At 40.3% G+C, this 21680-nt stretch overlaps 2 protein-coding genes across 14 annotated transcripts in view; one reads left to right on the top strand and one right to left on the bottom strand.

Moving 5' to 3' along the window:
- Positions 1–21680, bottom strand: part of RUNX2 (RUNX family transcription factor 2) — a 225657-nt gene that overhangs the window by 166201 nt on the left and 37776 nt on the right. The window contains exon 1 of one of the 3 annotated variants that reach the window (XM_064411666.1): positions 10676–10808. The exons of the other annotated variants lie outside the window; for them this stretch is intronic. Within the exon in view, the coding sequence (XP_064267736.1) occupies positions 10676–10724 (49 nt within the window). The 5' untranslated portion in view covers positions 10725–10808. Of the gene's footprint in view, positions 1–10675; positions 10809–21680 lie in introns of those variants that run through there. 3 annotated transcript variants of the gene reach the window in all.
- SUPT3H (SPT3 homolog, SAGA and STAGA complex component) overlaps positions 10640–21680 on the top strand; it is a 255490-nt gene continuing 244449 nt past the window's right edge. The window contains exons 1-2 of one of the 11 annotated variants that reach the window (XM_064411674.1): positions 10640–10659; positions 21392–21486. In XM_064411674.1, the coding sequence (XP_064267744.1) occupies positions 21392–21486 (95 nt within the window). In that variant the 5' untranslated portion in view covers positions 10640–10659. The other 10 variants (XM_064411673.1, XM_064411669.1, XM_064411670.1 and 7 more) reach the window with 10 other exon arrangements.

Raw genomic sequence — 21680 nt, 5'->3', positions numbered from 1 at the left:
AGTGGAGAAGATAGAGGAGCTCTTCCCATCCCTGGAATGCTTTCAAAGATACTGTGCTTGGCACCCTGAGGTTAGCGCGATTTTTTGAGCAGATAAAAGCCCGCTACATGAAAAGGCAGATCCCACCCTCCTCTTTTTTTTTTTCTTTCTTCCTTTTTCTTTTTTCTTTTTTTTTTTTTTTTTTTAAACTTGTCAAGAAAAGACAGAAAATGCTCATTCTGTCTGCTGTTCCACTGATTTCAATGGGAGCCTCCATGGAATAAGGTACTGCTTCACGTAAGAGAAGCAGAGGCAAGACTTCAGCTAACTTGCTGCTTCTAGTTAATCACATTATTCTTTTGTATTTCCATGTCCCAATGTCCATCTTGGTGAACAACATGTTAAGTCTTTCAGCTCATTATTTCCACTACATTTTAGAGAGCTGGAATAATTTGTATTTTTAGGCACCAAAAAACCATCTTCCACTGTTTTGGACAATTGAAGAACATGGACTGAGGGAAGCAGAGAAGCTCTATTTACTAAACACCACATGTAGATTACCACTGATCATTTTTCTAAAGAAATTTATGACCTGTGTGGAGTAAATAAACTCCCTTTTTGGTAAAGAATCTGCAGCAAATCATTCATGCTTGCTTAGAGACATTACTGTTAGTGTTGTTTTATGTGGAAGCCTACAGTAAAGGGTGATGTTATGTCTAAAATAGAGAGTTGGCAGCTAAAAATGAAAAAAAAAAGCTATTTCTAACATTACTTATCATGAGATTCTTGCTAGATTATGGCACATTTACTCTGGTTCAGGAAAGAAAGAAAAGATAATGATAGGACAATTATAATTCTTGTAACTAATATGTTATCTTCATGCATGCACTTGCATGCCCAGCTCCATTTACTGGCAAGTTATGGCATTTTACACATCTGAAATAAACAGAGAGCTCTCAGTGTGTTCAGAATGTTTAGTAAGTCTGAATGCTGTTTGCTCTGTATCTCAGGGTAAATGAGAATGGGACAGACACTGTTTCTCCTGGTTGCTCATCCTGTAATCCCATCATCATGCTCCTTCCATGCTCCCCTTCCTCTTCCCATTTTATGTTCTGCATCCAATAGAGAGTATTTATTATGACTATTTAAGGCAGTCATGAAAACTAAGTGAGAAGAAGAAGTGAGAATAAGAAGTAAGAACAGGGTTTACCATGTTTACAGAAATATGTGTTTCTCATGTACAAGTAACTCAGTGGCTTCCAGCTCTACCCCTCTTGATTCACCTTGGTGTGAAAGGGGAACTGGGCTGTTATTATCTGATTTAATAGATGCACACAATATGTTTGCTTATCTTCTTCTATCATGTGTTAAATTATCAATACAAACTCCATTAATTCCACATTTCACAACAAAAGTATTCTGAATTTAAAATGAATAAGTACCTTTTTGAGTGATGATTGTTTGTGCTTACTCACCCCACTGTACTTCAGCATGTGGGGCCTGTAATGTTACTGGGGCTCTGCCTTCTCTAAAAGAATGACCTATTTTTGATGAGGGGTGTCAAAAATAGTTTTCCCCCTCAGATCCACTCAAGTACTAGTAAAAGTAGCTGCCTCACTGGTGTGGATAAGGTCAGGTAAGTTTATTGCTTACCATATCCCTGTTGAGGGCTGCATGGGATTTACCTTGGAATGTGCACAAGAATTTGTTACAATAGGTGTTGAACTCACTGATTTTGTCCACAGTGGATGAGCAGTTATTTTCAACCCTGCTCCAAGATGTTTAGAGAGTGGGTGGGCATTTTGACAGCAGTTGTCAAAAACACGTGGTTTCTCAGGGGCAGGTACATGCCTACCAAAATATCCATGCTCTAAAAGGCCCACATCAGTTAACCTGGGATAGTGCAAAGTCCTCTCTGACAGCATGGCCTGAGAATTTCTGTGCAGGATGTCAGATGATGAGCAGGATTTTCAATGTACAAGTCCCTTATCATCTACATCAATACAGAATTAAAGGCCACAAACCAATTGCCAAAGATGATACTAATTTAAAGAACAGTTAGTCGAAGAAAATACCCATGCTGTAAGTATAGTGATCAGAGCTCTCACTACGTGAGGCTGCTGACAGAATAAATAATGCTGAGTCTTTCAGGCTCTTCACACACCATGCACACTTCCGAGCCCATGTGAAAAAACAAAAGAAACTATTTTGCCAAACTAGACTGGGTCGGGTATCTCTATTTCTTAGATGTTCATAAGTAATTGACCAGTGGAAGCACCATAATATAATGCATAAGAATTGGATTGTACAAGGGATTTTCCTTTTCCATGGTACTTATTTTTGCAATTATGGAAAGTATAAACTGGCATATGAGGAAGGAAACTGAAGCAGAAATTATTTTTCAAGTGGATAAAAGAAGATGCTATTTTGTACAGAACAACTTCTAGTTGACCTTTGCAATAAATGCAATAAAATACTATTTTGGCCACAAATGGAGCAACATTTTTAGAAGGATTAATGTTTAATCTGTCTGTCTGTCTGTCTATCTGTAGAGGATTTTAAAAAGGCTGGAGTAAGCTATCAGTCTACTTTCACTTATAATTGCATCTGTAAAACTTTAAAACTGTGCAAGATCTTTCTCTGCTGTGCTGGATGCCATTAGCATTAGCATATTACCACAGAAAAGGAATCAAAGGTAGGCAGTGAAATTTATAAGAAATCTTCCAAAAGCCCTCTATCCCTCAAAAACTTGAATTCCCAACAAGATCCTGACTGTTACAAAACCCACCAAAACAGATGAACTGTTCAGTAGGCTCACAGAGTTGATAACAGTCTGAGTATTTTGTGATAATGATAAAATACAAAGCTATATTAGATTAGAGGGAGCAATTTTTGAAGAATTTTGAAAATCCTGGATAAATTTCTGAGGAAAAACCTGCACTACACTTATACTTGAGGGATTTTTTTTTTCTTTTGAGTTGAGGGGTTTTTTGTCATTGTCACTTTTTTTTTTTTTTTGGCATTGTCTCGCTTTTTATGGCATTGGTAGAGTTTCTGTCACACTGTATGTCCTGTCACACAATATTGCATGAGTACCATGCAGCCATTTAATATCTTTCCTGGCCCTGGATGGTAGATGAATGTAAGCCTTAAAAAACCAACCAACCAACCAACCAACCAACCAACCAACCAACACCAAAAAACAACAAAAAACCCCCACTCAAAAATCTAAATACTTTAAAAATACTTTTAAAAAGGAGGGATAAAAGAGGTAGCAAGCATAGGGAAAGAATCTCTCCTGATTCAAGAGCTCTGTTTGGCACTCTGTAGACGTTTCCCAGTAAAAATGCTTTAGCTGATCCCAGCTGTAATACTGGCTCATTGGAAAGGTCGACTGGGTATGTCCTTTGGCTGATCTGAACACACTGTGTATAGTTTAAAATCAACATCCTGACTTTTTCATAATTTAAAAACCGTATCTAAATCATTAGTGTAAGTGTATTTTAAAATGGCTCTGTATTTTCCATCATGATACTAAGCTGAAGCTGGCAGAATGGAAATTGAAATAAAAAAGTATTCTGCTCTGCTTCTCAGCTAGAGGAATGACCAAAGCTGCCAGAGAAGCACCTTATACAAAAGGAAGACTGTCTGGGCAAGAGGTAAGGATATTCTCAGGATCTCTGTTAAAAGCAGTACTTTTTATCCAAAAGAAAGATGGAAATACGTAATTGTACCCTTCCTTTAAAACCAGGTCTTGCTGATTTTTCCTGTGTGTGTTACAGATCACACATTATTTTACATTGGAAGCTTGGTGCTAAAATCTAAAACCTAAGGGCCAAGTTCTGCCCTTAGATACACATGCACCAGTCCAATGAGCTCAAAGAGAGCTGTGTTCATATGTTTAGCAATGGAATTTGGCCCTAAATATTTAAATATTTATTCAGAGGGAAAAAAAAAGTTTCTCTGATATATTTGTATCTCATATCTAATGTACACAGATTACCACCACTGGGCACCCACCCTGAGAAGTAAGAAGTGTTAAAGAACCATAAACTCAGCATTCTACCCGCTCTGCATGGTCAAATAACATGAATTTGTTTCAGAACATTAAGGAAATTAAATCTTTAGCAACCTGTGGCTGATGTTATTTATTCTGCAGTCCAGTAAGTAATTTGATGCAAATTGCTGGCACTATTCCTACATCTCAAGAAATTACTGTTTTGAATGGACCGATTCTGGAAACTTTCATTATAGGTATATGCAATACAGAAGGAACTGAAGTCCTCTGCTTGTATTTTTTTCTGCAGAAGAAAGCTCAGTGTTCTGGCTAATTATTACCTTCCAAAGGCTTATGATTGGAGTCCATAATAATCTAACCTTGTCATATGGAAATGGTTAACCTGAGAATCCCACCTGCTCTCCCTGGTAAATGACCGAGATGTGTTTTTGCTAAGGATACAAAGGATTCAGAAACCTGCAAATTTTCCTCAAGCAATATAATACTCCAATTTGTATATCTCATGTTAAAGTGAAAAGTAACTATATATAACTGCTATTTTCCTTGGACAAATGACAGCTAGAGGAGAGCTGAGTTCCAGGTTCAGACACCTAAATTTGGTTGACTAAAAGTAACTGTTTATATTTATGCTAGCTATTTAAGCTACTATGATACTCAATAGTGACCTAAGGCTCAATTCCTTTGCCTAAAATTAAGCTTCCAATGCCATTACAGCTGCCTTGGGCTACCTAAAAAATCACCATGGAGCTGGCACATCTGAGTCAGGATCTGTGTGAGGTGCTTTGGAAAGAGAGGTGGAGGGAGACAATATAGCCCAGAGGACTTGACATAGGATAGCTGAGCTCAGCCCTCACAAATGCAGTCAGTGGCTTTAACAGAGCAAATCTAATGGCCAAAAAAAGAGGTCTGCTTTTGGAGTAACTGGTTTCATGCCTGCATTGACCATGGGGACTGGGTTTCCATTGAAACCTACTCCTGATACGGTAGTTGCCAGAATACATCCTGATTTTAGGGTAATCAGTACCCTGCCGGTTCAGTCCAGCCTGAGCTACCTTGGTTGTGCATTTTGTGCAGTACAGTGGTTCCAGTGAAATGCTGGCAGGCAGGACAGCCAGAGTGATGGCCAGGTGTGATGAGTCTCTCTTGATGTTGTGCTTCAGGGAGCTCCTGGACATTTAGCCAACCCTGCTACCTGCCCCTTAGCTAGAGATGTCTCTGGCTGCTAAGTGGCTCTTTACATTGCTTAGGGCAATTGGCATTTACTTTGGCTCTTCACACTGCTTGGGATAATTGGCACTTCATCTGCTTTTACTGCTCTCATTTTTAGGTGACAAGGATAACCAGTATACTGCTGGAGATCTCTTTTCAAAGCTGCATGTTTTTTTGGGCACAGTCAGTTTCATAAGAAAGACTCTTCACCAAATCTCACTTTCTGCTTTTAGAGTCTTTTTCTGGTGCTCTCTAACCATAGAGGTCATACTTGAGTATCTCCGGCTATAGAGGTGCAACGCATGATGTTACCAAAATGTTGTGACCTCTGTGGTAAGACCAAAAGCATGTTAAACTCATTAATAATCATGGCCAGTTGGGCCTTCTACCCAGGTCTTGCCTCAATACTAACAAGGTGAGTTAAAAGTGTTGCAGGAGCGAGAAATTCTTCACTGCTACAAATCATATTTTAGGTTTGCTCTGGTGGTTATCTTGGTTGAGATCAAACCTCAAGCATTACTTCAGATAACACACAACTATTAGCATATGCTTCCTTGATTGTGTGTGGCAACTCCCAGCCCCATTTGTGGAAGACATGGTTTTGAAAAGGGCACGGCAAACAAGTATTATTTAAGGTATAGTCTTAGTTATGGCAGCTGACTGGACAGGCTGGAGGAGTCAGTGGCTGAGGAAAGGGCCCCCCTCAAGTAGTTTTTCTTCAAGTGCATTGATTCAGATCAGTTGGGAAAAAACCTCTGCTTTTATCTTGTTTTATGTTTAATTCCTATGCTGCTTACTTTAGGGCGTGCCTATGGGGTTGGCTTCTGAGAGAAGTGTTAACACATGTCCCAAATGGCTACTGCAGATTGAAGGTCTTGGTCACAACTGGATTACACAAAACAAAGCTCTGTCCTCAAGATCACGGTGCTACCTAATTCTGTCTCTCCAGGTCTTTAACTTCCAGCCATTGGAATTGCCTCAAATCCATTTTGGCACGGAATACATAATTATTTTCATATTGTGCTAGTCTACTCTCCTGCTTTCATCCCTACGAGCCAGGAGTGAACAAGAGTTGGCAACTTTATACTCAGCTATTACATTGCAGAGTACACTTTAATCAGCACCCTAATAAATAGCACGCCCAATTAATTGGGATATTTGCCAGCAAACCAATTCCTTTCCCTGAGCTTCAGTGGCTGTAAATGATGGATAAATAGCATTCTTGCTGTTGTCTGTGAGCATATTAATTGTAATTAACAGGTAGGAGTTGGTCTTTTCTGGCATGTGTTTCCTCAGTAAGTTGCTCCCTTTTTAGCAGGCTCCCTGTTCCATGCAGTTACTAAAAATAAATAACAGATTTCCCTTTCAGTATTTGCTTAAATCAAGGTAGTTCTTTTGTATTTTAAATTTAAAAAAGTAATCTATCCATTACATTGCTATATGGCATTGACAATTAAAGGCAATAATTTAATTAGCATATTTCTTCTTTAATTATTATGGTAAAGAAGTCTTTGCCACACCGTGGAATAATTTACAATAAAGGAGGGATTTCTGCTGCAGCTCTCTAAGGCTACTTTTTTTGACCAGGGGTTGCACGGTGGTTGGCTTTAAAGTGGTATTTCCTTGAAGGGGATCCACAGAAGTACAATCTATTTTAATAAACTGGTATATGCTATGATTTACTGTAGACATATGACAGTTTCTCTTATTTGGACATCCTTTGCCAAAAAGTAAATAAAAATGAACACGGTAAACTTTTCTAATCCCTGCATTCCTCATGGATTGCTTTAGTGGCAACTGAAAAAAATATTGGAAGTAAATGAATATGAAAAGGGAAATGGTACTGGAGAAATCTCAACAAGGGATCTTAAAAACCAGGATGGCTATGGATCAGCAAAGGGTAGAAACATTCGTGTAATTGAAGGAGAACATAATTTGTGGGTTATCTGAAAAAAAAAAATTGTCCGGGTTGGCATTTACTTTGACTTGTTGGCAGGAGGGAAAGAAACCGCCCTGTACCACTGCATAAGGTTCCTTATTAGTTGTGGCTTCTGCAGAGGCTCCGTCTCCTCTCTGGAGCATGGAGGATTTCTTTCATTACATAATCTGGAATTTTTATTTTTTTTAAAATAGATTGAATTTTTTTTTCTCCTGTGTGTGCAAATTCTCTTTGCCCCAATGCTTCTATACTGAGGTTATTATGCTGAAGGAATGCATGCGTCTAGAGTAACAATGGTTCATTTTCCTTTAATGACTTTGTCGACAGGATGGAGACATTTTTGTGGTGTGATGAATTCACTCGGTCTCCCGTTGTGTTTTCTCCACATGCTTTGGAAACTCTCTCTCTCTCCGAGAATTGTGGCCATCCACTCCAGCAAGAGCTTCATTACTTTATATTCATTGTATTTAAATGACACCCCAGTGGTACTGACCTCCTGGGATGATTGATGTAAATTATATGCTATGTAGGGGGAAAATAAAATCTTTTTCTGACTTTTTATGTTCTGCAGAGAAATAAAAAGTGAAAACAAATGACAGAGAAAATCAGGCCTATTCAAAGTGAAACTTTGTAAGCATTATGGTTTGAGCAGACTCCAGTTTGTGAAAGTGCTGAGACAGTTCATAATGACCTCATGATCTGAAAGGTGACCTGAGAAGGGGGAAACAATTTTGTATGTGCCCTTTTTCGGTTCTGTATAATACATAACAAAAACTTGATCATTTTTTTTCCCCTCTTTGCAAGTATTGTAAGAATTCAGACTTGAGCAGGGAACAGCCTCTGCACTCTTGCCAGCTAGACAAAAAGGCACAGTACTATAAGGGACACCCCAGTGCTCTTTCCTCCTGTCTTCCAGCAGATTTTCTTGTATTGACTTCGGATTTTGTAGCCAGTAGGTATCTGTCTTGTTCAATTATTCTGCCAGGAGTTATTATCTATAGAAGTGGCAAGAGGAGGAATGTTCTCTCATCAGCCCAGATCATCATGGGCAGGAGCTTCAATCCCTCATGAACAGGTAACCTCTCACTGCAGGCGAAAGGGTTCTGCACAGCAACACAATTTGTCAGGAAATGTTTCTGTCAGTGCTTTTTCAGGCACTTCACCAAGTCACACTGCCTCTATCCAAGCTCCTGGAAGTTATGTAGCTCACACTGGACATGCTCAACCATATTATCCCAGTAATTTCTGTATTAAAATTACCATATGGAACTGGTGTAGTAATTTCTCTATTTTTTCTATGTTCTTATATTATTCTGTCCTAGCAATTCTGACATATATAAAGATATGCATAGAAATGTCAGTAATATGCTGCCTTGCCTCCCTCAGTTTAATGTAAGGTTCTGACAAATCACAGAATTTGGCTAAAAACTCAAATTGCCTTGAGTTTTTCTGCAGTACTTTTCATAACCTGACAGAATGTTTTGATTCTCCTTTTTGCCAGGAAAATGCTTATTGATAATCCCTCTTTGGCTGGGGTTGCCCAGATCTTTTAAAATGTATAACAGGAAGGAACTGTTCAGGCCATCCTCCTCACAGCAACGACTTAAAACTTTGCTGTGCAGGCAAGAATCAGCAGAGTGAGGCCTCTCATTCTCCAGGATAATATCTTGGTGTTTTGCCCTGTTGCTGTCAGAGCTCAGGCTGGTATCAGCTTTACTTCTATAATGGTAAGCAGCAGCAGCAGAAGGGAGAGGGGCTGGCAGCACTCGGCAGCGAGTTGCAGAATCACCTCGTCTTTCTGAGGCTGATGTGGGAGGTGGGAACAGGGAGGAAGCAATGCAGAGGGGACTGACAGAATGTTTATATGAAGTAGCAAGAAGGACGGGGAGTGAGTGGTAGCTAAAAAAAAAAAAAAAAAAAAAAAAGTAAGGGCAGCAGAAGTCAGCTAAGGGAAAAAGAAAGTAAGATTACTTTCTACTAAACTGGAATTCAGATAATCCCTAGAGTGTTAAGATCACTGCAGTGGTTGCCAAAGTTTTCTTCTTCCTCCTTTTCTTATCCAGACCCCCAAAGAAGTAAAATGCTGAGATTTACATAAAATTACAAAGTTTCTAAGCTGTCAGTTTCTTACAATGAATTCTAGTAAAATGATATGAACACTGCTTGGTGTGCAGGCAGGAATTTGAATTTAAAAGGGACTAAGGAGGGCAAAATAAAAGTGTAACTTTTGAAGTTATGCATCCCACAAACATTTGAGAAAAGTAAAGATTTTTTTTCAAAGCACTAATGGTGACTCCATTTACCTCTGTTGGTCCCATTTATTAGTTCCACTTTATACCATGGCACACATCAGCCTGTCTCCCAACAAATGCATGTGACGAGCAGAATGACCAAACTCACAGAAACCTACTATTAGGAGGTGTCCAAGGATGAAAAGGTTGAAAGGAAGAAAGGAAAGGTAGCCTAATGCTCCAGCTCATCTAGCCAAGCCCTTCCCCACCAACCTGTTATAGTTGCAGAGGATATAGGAAGAGGAAAGCCACCACTTCCAGGAATCAAGAGGAAAACATGGGTATGTAACCAATGCACTGAATCAGCGCAACAAAGAACAGAATATTTTGAATATTTCAGCTGGGACAGACCTACAACAATCATCCAGTCTGACTGCCTGACCATGTTAAACTTTAACCCAAAGTTAAAGCGTCATGATATTGTCCTAATGCCTCTTATACACTGAGAGAAGCAGACCAACAACCACCTCTCCATAAGCCTGTCCCAGTGTCTGACCTCCCTCTCAGTGAAGGGATGCTTCCTAATGTCCACTATAAATCTCCCTGGCTCAGCTTTGAATTGTTAATGTCATGGGTGAAATAGCACAACTGGGCATTGCTGTAGCAGGATCCACTGGTGTTTCCAAGGGTAAAGATGAAAATAGGTGGCTGTTGTTTGCGCTGCTATTTTTGAACACCTGTACAAGGCTGTGGCTGCAGAGACGAGGGTGTGCTGGCACCTGCGCGGAGCCCAGACACCTGTGTACGCCCACACCTCTCTGCTGCACAGAGACCCAGCTGTGTCTCCCAAAAATCCCCTGGGTTTTTGGACTCACACCAGACCTGAAGCCCTTTCCTGTTGCCCTCCTGGTGCTGAAGGGGAAGGAAAAGGTGGTCATGGCCTCTCAGGCAGCCCACACAACATCAGCCCTGGAGGTGTTTAAGGGAAGACTGGACACGGCCATGAGGGAAATGGTCTGGCTCAAAAGGTGGTGATTGGTTCATAGGTTGGACTTAACAGTCTCAGAGGTCTTTTCCAACAGAACTCATTGTGTCATTCACAGAACCACAACACTGTTAGGGTTAGAAGGTTAGGAGAGACCTCTGGAGACCATCAAGACAACACCCCTGCCCAGGCAGGATCACCTGGAGCAGGTGACACACGAACGGTTTGGAATGTCTCCAGAGAGGGACAATGCACAAAATCCCCGGGCAGCCCGTTCCAGTGCTCTATCACCCTCAACGTAAATAAGTTCTTACTCATGTCTAGGTGGAACTTGTGTTTCATTTTACAGCCACTTCTCCTCATCCTGGCGCTGGGCACCACTGTGAAGAGCCTGGCACCATCCTCCCGGCTCCCGCCCTTGCGATATTCACACGCACTAATCCCTGGCGATCGGGTGAGGGGCACGGCGGCGGCGGGGGCGGGAGGAAGCGGCGGCAGCCCCGCCTCGCCCCGGCTCCTCCCCGCGCCCTGGGAGGCGCCGCCGCCCCCGCCTCCATCTGCGGGGCGGCCGCTGTGGCGGAACCGGCTCCTCCCCGGCGCGGGCGGCGCCATTTTACCCCCCCTCCCTCAGCGGCCGTGGCGGCGGTGGCGGCGGTGGCGGGCGGGGGGAACAGCGCGAAGCCGTCGCCGCTTTTCCGTCCCCCTCGTTTCTCGCCTCGGTCCAGGCGGCGCGTGGAGGGGAAGGACCGAGGTTCAGTGCCTGCCCCTCGCTTTCCCCTCTCGGCTGTCCGCACACGGGGTGGGGGGACCGGGCACCACAAGCTGCTCCCACCTTCCTTCCATCCTTCCTCCCCTGCACATCTCAGCCTCCTCATCCATCCATCCATCCATCCCCAGGGGTGAGCCTTTGAGTGAGTCACCAGAGAGAGCACGCAATTAGAGAGTGTGTTGCTATTAATTAACTTAGTGAGGCTGCTCGTTGTTGGGGCCTTCAGGAGCATTAACGGGGCGGTTCCTGCCCGCGGTACCTGCGGGGCGGGGGCGCGGGGGGCCCGGGGGCGCGGCGTTTTCTGGTGGACCCTGCCCCGTCCTGTTCGTTTTGTCGTCTTGCAGCTAATCTAGGAGGTGTTCCTAGGACTTCTTTTTAAATATACTTTTTTTTTTTTTTTTAAAAATACTCTTTAAAATTATGTGACAGCGGCCAAGCTTTGGCCTGCAGTGCACTGTGTACTGCTGGGTGTTGTTAATTTCTTCGTGTCCCTGATGTTGTGAAATGTGACTAGCTTGTACATTTCATCTGGAGGAAAGGGATTTTATTTATTTTGCCTGAACAGGTGGGGTGATTCCCTAACTGAAGTGTTATTTCTTATTATGAATCCTATGCGTTTGGCTGCTCATTCTTGATGAGAAATTTTGGATGCATACATTGATGCCATAATTTAATGGTATTCCTGATATGCCAGAATGTTCTCATAAGATCTGTAGTGTTCCTTATAGAAAGTACTAGTCCTTACAGAAGTTACTGGTAAATGTTAAAAGCCTGGGACTAGACAGTCCAGAAGAATATTTCTCTGTGTTAGTTATAAGTGATTTTTCCACTTTAGAGTATTTTTATATTTTCTGTTTACCAATCAACTGCTTCTAAGTTTCTAGAAATTATACAAATGATAATTTGCAGTCAATGACTGCAAAGCACATATACATGCAAAATATACATTACTGTGTTTGTCAAATGGGAGCAGGAACCTGGTCTTGCAGACAGTGCAAGTTTGCTGTATGGCGTTAGTGTTAGTGATTTATTATGAGACACTTGATTTCCTACAAGTGAATCTGTTTCAAGATTTGCAGCCGTGTTGGTGTTTTGCTAAATTTTTCTTTTGAAGTCTTTTATGTAACTCCCACATCAATCTCTTTCTTGGTACAGGCCTTGCTTTCCCTTTGGCTTAGGGCAGCAGTGCTTACTTGGCAGGATGCAGTGCAGCCACCCTCTCTCCCTTTTTGCATATCTTTCTTCACTGTTGGCCAGATCCTAGTGGTGTGGAAGGCAGTGCCAGTCCTTTTGTTAACTCTGGTGGATTTTACACAGGCTCCTGTTTGCATGTTACTAATATACAAATCATATTTGGTTTTAGTTTGGTTCTATTTTATCCTGTGTATTGTTGCTCTGTAGGTGGGAATGTTGATGACCAGAAGTAGCATTTCCAACTGTAACAGGATAAAATTAAGGTTTTTTTGAAAGTCCTATCTTTGCCTGTGGAAGTTTAAAAAAGTTGGTTTTCTGTTAGATGAAGAGGTTCTTAGTTATGGTGGTTCTGAAGAAAAGCTTGAGGTCTAACCAGCATATATTGAAACTGCAGGAGGAAAAGCTCAAAGTTGTGTCTCTGAGAAGTAGACAAGAAATCCTTTTAGTAGCATTTAACTTGTGATTTTCAAATCTATGGATTTGAAGACCTTTCTTAAGGTTTCACAGGATTCTGTGGCCTTTAGAGCCTCTGACTGTCATAACCAGCTGAATTACTCTCCTGGGCTCAGTTCTGGGTAGCACAGAACGGAGCTGTTTGAGAGTTGATTAGTCAATTAGTAACTTGTCAGCATAAGCAAGCTGTAATTTAGCAAGCTACAAGTGTTTTAAAAATTGCCTACGTAGAGCAGCTTTGTTCAGGTCGTGGGTGCTGTTCTGCTGTGGTGCCCTGGAGCTGTGAGACCAGCTAGACAGTGTCTTTCTAGGTCATCACTGCAAGGGTGTTCTAAGGCACGAGGCCAAACCCAGGCAGCCTAATTATACCGTAGAAAATAACTGAGTTGATGCTCTTGTTGCAGTTGTGAAATACCCAAATGTGTAGATACATAAGCATGGAAGGGAAAGGAAATTAGTTAGGCCTATGTTCTCATGGAACCATGCAGTGGTGACTCAGTTACAAGCTTATCTGGAGCTGATCAAAAGAATCTGCCTGTCAAAGGTACTGAAAATGGTATTGATTTGATCTGCTATCTGTGTTTCAGGTACTTGGCATTTGTAGTGCTACATGGAGTCGTTATTAATTTTAAGTAATCTTAATAAGTGTTCTCTTGCAAGCTGTCACAGGTGAAATTTCTATTTATAAATAATCTTTGGCTTTTCTCTACCCCTGTGTTTTGCATATGTTTGAAGTATTGTGTTTGATTACAATCAGACTTTCACAGAGTCAGCTGCAAAGTTTCTAGTTCACACAGCTCCTTAAGCCATCACAGAAGTACAGTAATGGAAAAAAGGGGCCAGGAGCTTGTTTGGAAGATGTGATTTCCCATAGACTTTTGCTGAAATGTAGGTTTTGTTACCTGAAATGTCACTCAAACATATGATTTTTAAAAGCACTTAACAATGAAGAGCTCTATTGATAATTCTTCTGATTAAGCCCAGTAGTGAGGTATACCTGGGAGAAATGTTCAGTTTTGAGTAAACAAGAATGCATTTTAGCAGGACCTTACTGGATATCATGTGTGACTAGGAGATCTCTGAAAGGGGTTGGGTGACCTCAGTGTTACTGACACGTTGTTAGACCAACTTCTAAAGATCTAATTTTCATGCTTTGACCTTATATTAAAGCCATGGCTGTTTTTCCTGTAGTTTTACTTGAATTAGATGTTGAATAGATGAACAACAATGGGAGTAAATGTTTTCTCCTCCAGAGAATTTATACATACGGTGGCAAGCACTGATTTCTGCAACAGGAACAGCCCCACAACAAGAATTGGAAATTGCAAAAAATAATCTTAGCTATAGATTTGGCTGCTCATTCTTGATGAGGAATTTTGGATACATATGTTGATGCCATAACTTGATCATATTCCTGATATGCTAGAATGTTCAATTAAGGTCAGGGTGGAACTATATTATGAAATGATTTTAATTGTATATCACATAGTGAATCAAACACAGCTCAGGGTGATATGAGAGGAGAAGGGTCGATGTAATCAGTGTGATAGGTTGGGAAGATGCCATTTTGAAAGGAGGTGAAGGTTTAGACAGAAAAGTTATACCAAGAAAAATACAGTTTAAAGGTAATGATAACTTGGTTATGCTTCGCAGAAAATCCACCTCTGTTAGTAAACCCTTAATTTTTAATTTACTTTAAATGGAACTAGAGACAGACGGGAACCCATGCTCACTAAAGGAGTTGCTTGCTGGCCAATGAGCAGTAAAATATATTGACAGGGCTAACCTGACCTCTGCATATTAATACAGGAATGCTTTACTTGTCAGAAAAAGCAAAATACTGAGCAAGTCATAATTGGGCCTTGTTCATCCTTGCATGCTGAAATCAAGTATGCAAATCCTTGATGCCTTGGAAGCTTTATTATCACCAGACCTGTGAGCACACCTTGTGTTTTCTTCACTGAAGATGGTCAGTGGTTCCCATGGGGAGGTCACGACCACTGAATTGCATCTCTGTACAATTATTAAATCATTCATATAGAAGGTTTGCAACACCAGTGTATTAAGAAAAAACAACTGCTAGTTGAAATAAATTCAGGGTTATAGGAGTCAGATTCTGGAAGCTGTGAGAACTTGGCTGTTAGTTTCAGGTTTTTTGGTCTTTACATGGTTTTCTTAAAGCATTTTTAGGAAGGAAGGAAAAAGTCATTTGTGCTTAATTTGCAGTGCTATTAACTGCCAATGTGTCACAAAGCTCTGCAAAAAAGTGTGCACATTCGGTTCAGAGGGAGGTGGGTGTATATATTAGATTCATTTTGCCTGCTTCCTTGTTAAAAACAAATGTATCACTTCTGGAGAAGGACAGAGCTCTGATGAGACTGGAGCTGGAAACTCTGAGAAGTGTTTGTAAACACCTCCAGATGGGAAGGCAGAGCTCTCATGTAAAATTCTTCTCTGTATTTCCCAGTCTCAAATAAAACAGTCACATGTGTGCATTAGTATTCTTTCAGCAGTCCAGACCATTCTGTGGTCTGGTTCAGAAGAAGTTTTAAGTAACTGTCATGTCTAACATGGGGATGGACAAATAGTAGCTTCAAATATGAGGACATGCAGAGTCATTTTGAGTAAAGCACAGCAGTTGTTGCACACAGTGGAGTCAGAAGGTTTTATTTTAATCTGAGTTTGCTTTAGTGACTCTCCTTTCCTTGCTAAGTCAATGAGAAAGTTGTGCTTGTTTACTGCTTTCATGTAAGATCTTCAGTAAAAGTAATGCACAAAGACACGAGGAAGGATTATTTTATCTTCAGGAATGTTGAACAGGACAGTTCTAAAGAGAAAATCATTAGGATATGTGTTATTCTTTGGATGAAAACCTACACCTACCTGTATTAGAAGATATGTTTTACCTGTTGCTATCAGCCATGCATGTTTCTTCTCTAACTTCTACATGGGAATGAATGACTTAATTGCCTTTTAAATGGACAGGGGAAATTATGTTCAGTTGTATTCGTGTGGGCTTTCCAAGCATGTTCTGTTCCAAGAGAGTGTCATGGTTAAAGATGAGATGCTTATTTTTCTGGGTGGTGAAAGCTGGGCTGTGCATTGACAGCTATAAGATGAATTTTTCTTTCTGGTATTCAGTTTAAAATAAAACTACCCTAAGAATCTGGTCTATCAAGTAATAAATGGAAGCAGCAGCAGCAGATGTAATGTGTATGCATTCTGCTTTGTGGTACTTTGTTAATTAATTAAAAATGAAAGAAAGCTGAGATTGTTCAAAGCTCGGGCGGCAATGTTCTTGTGTGCAGACCTGGTGCAGATGTGTCCCTGCCTGCCCACAGATTGCTTCTAATCCTGTATTTGGTCTGACTGTTCCCTGAAAGTTTGTGTCTTTACTTTATCTGCTTGGCTTTTAAAGGTGCTGTGCTTAGAGTGTATGAAAGTTATTCATTCTGTTTCCTGTAAGCAAAAACATTTCTTAATTGTTGCCCATACAGCTGGTAGTTTTTGACCTGAACGGGTTAGAGGATGATAAAGTAATTTCATTCTATACTATCAGTCATTATTTTGTTGAAAATCCTAGATCACACATGCCCTGTGCTTATCTGAGACCCTTTCTGGTTCCAGCCTGCTTGAACAGCTCAGGAGTACTTAAGGGCTTCACACTTAGTGTTTTAATTTTCAGTTAATTTGTGCTACTGGGACAGTGGATAACAAGCAAAATCGTATATGTGATCTTGCATTTGGTTATGGGGTATTGTTTTTTTTTTAAATGTTCTCTTATTTTTTATAAGAGAGCATTTTGAGCATACACTCAGCCAATCTTGCATGTGTTCAGCAGGGTTATGGTGTGTTTTTGTTTTTTAAAAGAAGTGCAGTAACAAAAATCTGTATTTCCTATAGTTAATTAAGTTCTTACATCTCCAGTCCTACAAGCTGACCTCTTGCCAGCTGGTGAGGCCATGAAATACTCAGTGGTAACAGACTAGTTAATTGAATTACTCTGAAGTAGAGGGTGTGGAAGCAAAAGCATTAATTTTGATTTTGTGTTAATTCATAGTTATATTGGCTTTTCTTTCCTTCCTGTTTTGTTTGAGTTTATATAAATGAAAATTTTTCAGTCTTTAGGTTTTTGCATGGTTTCAGGTTATATGCAAAATGTATTTATGAAAAGAAAAGATGATGTGATAACCATGTTAGATGTATGCTTGATGAACTAAATCATTGTAATGGTAACTTCTACTCTGTGTTATTCAGTGTAAAAAATTTTGCAGGGATGCTGCTTTTTTTTGTAATCCTGCACCTTCTTTAGCCTACAGACATCAGAGAGAATCTCTGCAAATCCACATTTGTTTTAAACTGACCCTGTGCAAACTTAGGTATTTTTTTTTCCTTGTGGAAACTGTATTACTATTAACTTTTGCTCTTTCTGAGTGAGTCTAGATCAGCTGTCAGACTGTCTGTTAGAGGACTGATCTGTAGTGACTGGATGCATCTTTCTCCTTGATCTTTGTGTGACATTTCAGTAATGGGGATTGGTGAAGGTGTCTGAGAGTGTCTCAAAAGCCTTGACTGAGTCTCTGTTGTTCAACCAGGAGAAGGGGAGACCTCACAGCACCTTCCAGTATCTAAAGGAGCTCCTAGAGAGTTGGAGAGGGTGTGCAGTGCTGGGACAAAGGGGGATGGTTTGAAGCTGAAACAGGGAGGTTAAGACAGAAAAAGAGAAGTTCTTTATTGTAAGGATGGTGAGGCTTTGGAACAGAGGAGTGGTTTCAGCCCTGTCTCTGGAAGTGTTCAAGGCCAACTTGGATGGGGCCCTCAGCAACCTGGTGTGGTGGAAGGTGTGTCCCTGTACATGGCAGGGGGTTGGAATGAGATGAGTTGTAAGATACTACAGAATGGTGAGAAAGTATGATTTTATATGTTATTCACATGTTGATATAGTATAGGATATTGCCTAAATGTATAACCCTTACATCATGTTTTAGGAGCAATGGAATTCCAATTTTTATGTCTCTCAGCTGGATCTTGAATAAATATGTGAGTTATACAGATCACTTATTGATTGCAGATAAGTTAGTGTAAGTTAATATTGCTTGATAATTTCAGAGTGAATATTAATATGAAGGAGGGTTATGAAATAGAAATCTACCCAGGTATCTTACTATGGTGAGAGGGATGGGCCTAAACCTGATGAGAAATGACTTCAAATTTGTTTCCCTCAACTGATAACTTTTGTTCTGCTGATTCATATGGAACAAGTGTTTTCTGTTATGACTCTTGAGTGTAAAAGACATAGAGATTACAGCAGATGCTTTTAAACATTTATATTAGTGATTATGTATACCTTTGAATGTGTGTATTTTACTATACATTTGGTTGCAATGTTTTACTTAGGAGAAGAGAATTTATAAAAGCTGGGCCTACTTGGATAGGAACTCAAAATTACCAGTCCAAATAGTGTTAATCAGAAGTTGTCTTCTTGCTAGAGTTCATGATTAAAATGCAGCACATTGAAATAATCTGTGACTTTATCTGAACATCTGAATTCATTTTATAGAATATGGCAAACAGCTGCATTTCAGTTTGGAGCTAAAACAAATACAGTATATCGACCCATTGAAGATCACTGTAGGCTTTTCAGTTCCATGATAGCTGTACTTACTGAAGAAAATTTATTTGAGAGTGCTTCTGCTTTTGAATTATCTTTTATTTTATTTTATTTTTTTTAATGTCCGGAAGAAAGGAAATGGAACATACGGAGGATGGGACTTTGATGTGTAAAGAAGTTAATTATCTAAACCATCAAACAAAATGTGGGCTGTGGAAGTAATTATTGTAAAGGGTCTGATGAAGCCTGACAAGCTGTTGGTTTTTTATGTCAAGAAAATGCTGTACACCTGCTTGATTTGAAAGTTAAATAGTTTGGTTGCAATAGGAGGATCCAAGTTTGTAGTGAAGCAGTAGCTGATAAGTTTTCACCTCTCAAACCACTGAGATGTAAAGCCCTTCAAATTTTTTTAATTGAACTGTTCTGCTTGGAGGGCAGGAACCTAAGAAAGGATTTGATCTAGAATAGGACATGCATGAATCACAGGTCTTATGCTCTGATGAGGCAGCTGTGGAATTGGGCCCCATGGTTTTTTGGGAATTCTGGGAGAATGTTTCATAAATGAGCAGAACAGAACCTCATGGATAAAGCACAATCTCTGTCATGGATGTTAAAAAAAAATAGTTACATGTTTCAAGTGATGTATTGCTTTTAAAAAGCTCTAAATTAAAAAGAAAAAAAACAAACAAAACAAACCAAAAGCAAAAACCTCCTTAAATCTTTGAATGTTATTCACTTTTTGAATGTATACACTGTTAATTCTCTATTTAGGAATATTAGTTCTGTGGTATTGGCTATAAAAATACAGCTACTAAAATTAATCCTAATGAGTCCCAACAAAATGATGAACAGTAAAATACATACATATTTCTAAATCTTTAGGCTGTTTCTGCTATGGTGGGTACAAAGGCAGCTTCCTCTTAACTCACTTCCATAGGTATATGGAGCTTTCCTATAAACACTGGCACCTTTCTTTGTTAAAGAGGGTTTTTACTTGTTTTTTATTTTTTAAATTCACTAATTTGACTGTTTAGGTTAGATGACTGGTAACTGCTGATTATGGCAGGATCCTAACAACACTTTAGTCTTGAGTGTAACTACTCATGTGATTAAAATCAGACTTGAGTGGGAGTAAACTTGTGATTCAAGTTACACATGTGCGTAAGTGCTTGCAGGATGGGGACCTAAATTAGAATCTGCCTGAAGATGAACTGAAGTCTGATAATCTACATGAAAGCATTAATAAAAAAATTAAACTTATGACACCAAGTTGGGTGGGGTAGGGAGGCTGTAAAAAGGGATCTGGAAGGGCTGGATTAATTGACCAAGGCCAGTTTTATGAGGTTCAGCAAGTTCAAGTGCTGGATGCTGTACTTAAGTCACAATAACCTGGTGCAGTGCTGCACACTGGGGCAGAGTGGCTGAAAAGCTGCTCAGTGGGAAAGGACCTGGGAGTGCTGGTCAACAGCAGCTGAACCTGAGCCAGCTGTGCCCAGGTGGGCAAGAAGGCCAAAGGCGCCTGGGCTGTACCAGCCATGGTGTGGCAGCAGGGCCAGGGCAGGGAATGTCCCCTGTGCTGGGCACTGCTGAGGTCACCTCGAGGGCTGTGTCCCGTTCTGGGCCCCTCAGTTCAGGAAGGACATTGAGGGGCTGGAGCGGGTCCAGGGAAGGGAACGGAGCTGGGGAAGGCTCTGGAGCACAGGTCTGATGAGGAGCAGCTAAGGGAGCTGGGAAAGGGGCTCAGCCTGGAGAAAAGGAGGCTTGGGGGGACCTTCTGGATCTCCACAACTCCCTGACAGGAGGAGACAGCCAGGTGGGATTGTGCTTTTCTCTTGTGTGCAAAGCTGTAGGAGAATTGAGGAAACAGCCTCAAATTGTGCCAAGGGAGGTTCAGATAGTGGGAAAAACTTCACAGAAAGGGTCGTCAAACACTGGAATGGGCTGCCTTGGGAAGTGGTGGAGTGGATTTCTATTCTAGAGAACAATCTTACCCTTTGAATTTTGAAATGGAGAGAGACAGGACCTCTTACAGCACAGCAAGCTATAGCAGTATAAAGCTTTTATGGACGCTACTACTAATAGTGCAAGAAATGAGCTGTACAACTCAACTGCGTGTAGCAAACTGGAAGACTAAGAAATACAGTGAGAATATATCTTGTTTATCTGGGGACTTAGACAGCATGGAGTTTTGTATTAATTTTTTTTAAGGGAAAAAATGAAACTCCCTTGTCCATATTAAGGGAGTTTTCCATAATAATATTTTTAAATTATTTTTTAAAAATTTAATAACTCAAAGCCATTTGACTTGCATATTATTAGAAAATGTAGATTTATAATTACTTCACAGAATATAAGGAAAATTAGATTTGCTTTGGAGTTCTTGAATGAGATATTTATATAGAAAAGTTGTAAAATACTTTGTGTAAAGATAGTACCTTCAGTGCTGTGAGTATTGTGATGGTGGTCAGGTCTCACTCTTTCTAATGCATTTCTGTTTTAAGAATTTAAGTTGTGTGTGTGAAGGGGGTGTTTTATAAAGGAACTTTCTGATCTCTGTGCTCATAAAGTTTTAGCTGGCTTTTTGTGAGAATCTCTTTTACTTCTCTTGGCCTTGTTGGAGATGGTGTGGATGTGATTTACTGGTGCTTAGGATATGCAGGAATATAAGAGGATGGTTGGGCAGCAGCGATTCTGGTGTCTGTGAATACCATCTATTCCTGAATAGTGGTGTTTTTATCTTAATGCTTTTCCACTGCTACTTATTAGGATACCTCTGAATGGTTATTTTAGAAATAGTACATGTTTCCTGTACTTTGGTTACAGTAAACATCAACTCAGCTATTGCCTCACCTCTTGCTTCTTTTTTTGCATGCAGAACCTTTACCTTCCATGTCACTCCAAATACCTTTTCTTCCTTTTAAATATCTAGTGTGAAGCATATATGTGCTCTCTTGGAAATGAAATACAAGTATTGTAAGTGCTGTTTTTTCTTTGTTTACCCAGATGAGCAGCACTGTGGCCAGCCCGATGTCAGCAGTTGCCTCTTCGAGCAGTGGAAGAAAATCAACAAGCTTTACACTTGAATTGCAGAGTATGATGTGAGTAGTCAGTCAAACTATCTGGCAGTATCTGCATTGTGTATTCATCTTTTAGCTGTTTTCTTAGAATGTGTGAGTAAGGGTGATGGAGGAAAGAAGAGCAGGTGTTAGTGATGGAGCTGTTACTGTTTTACTTCTGATTTGTAAAACATGCAGAGATGACTTGGGTAAATAAAACCCACATCCTGTATTGA

Source organism: Passer domesticus, chromosome 3 (assembly GCF_036417665.1).
Source record: "Passer domesticus isolate bPasDom1 chromosome 3, bPasDom1.hap1, whole genome shotgun sequence".
NCBI lineage: Eukaryota > Metazoa > Chordata > Aves > Passeriformes > Passeridae > Passer > Passer domesticus.
The sequence above is the reverse complement of the archived record's forward strand: the minus strand, read 5'-3'. Positions and strand labels throughout refer to the sequence as shown.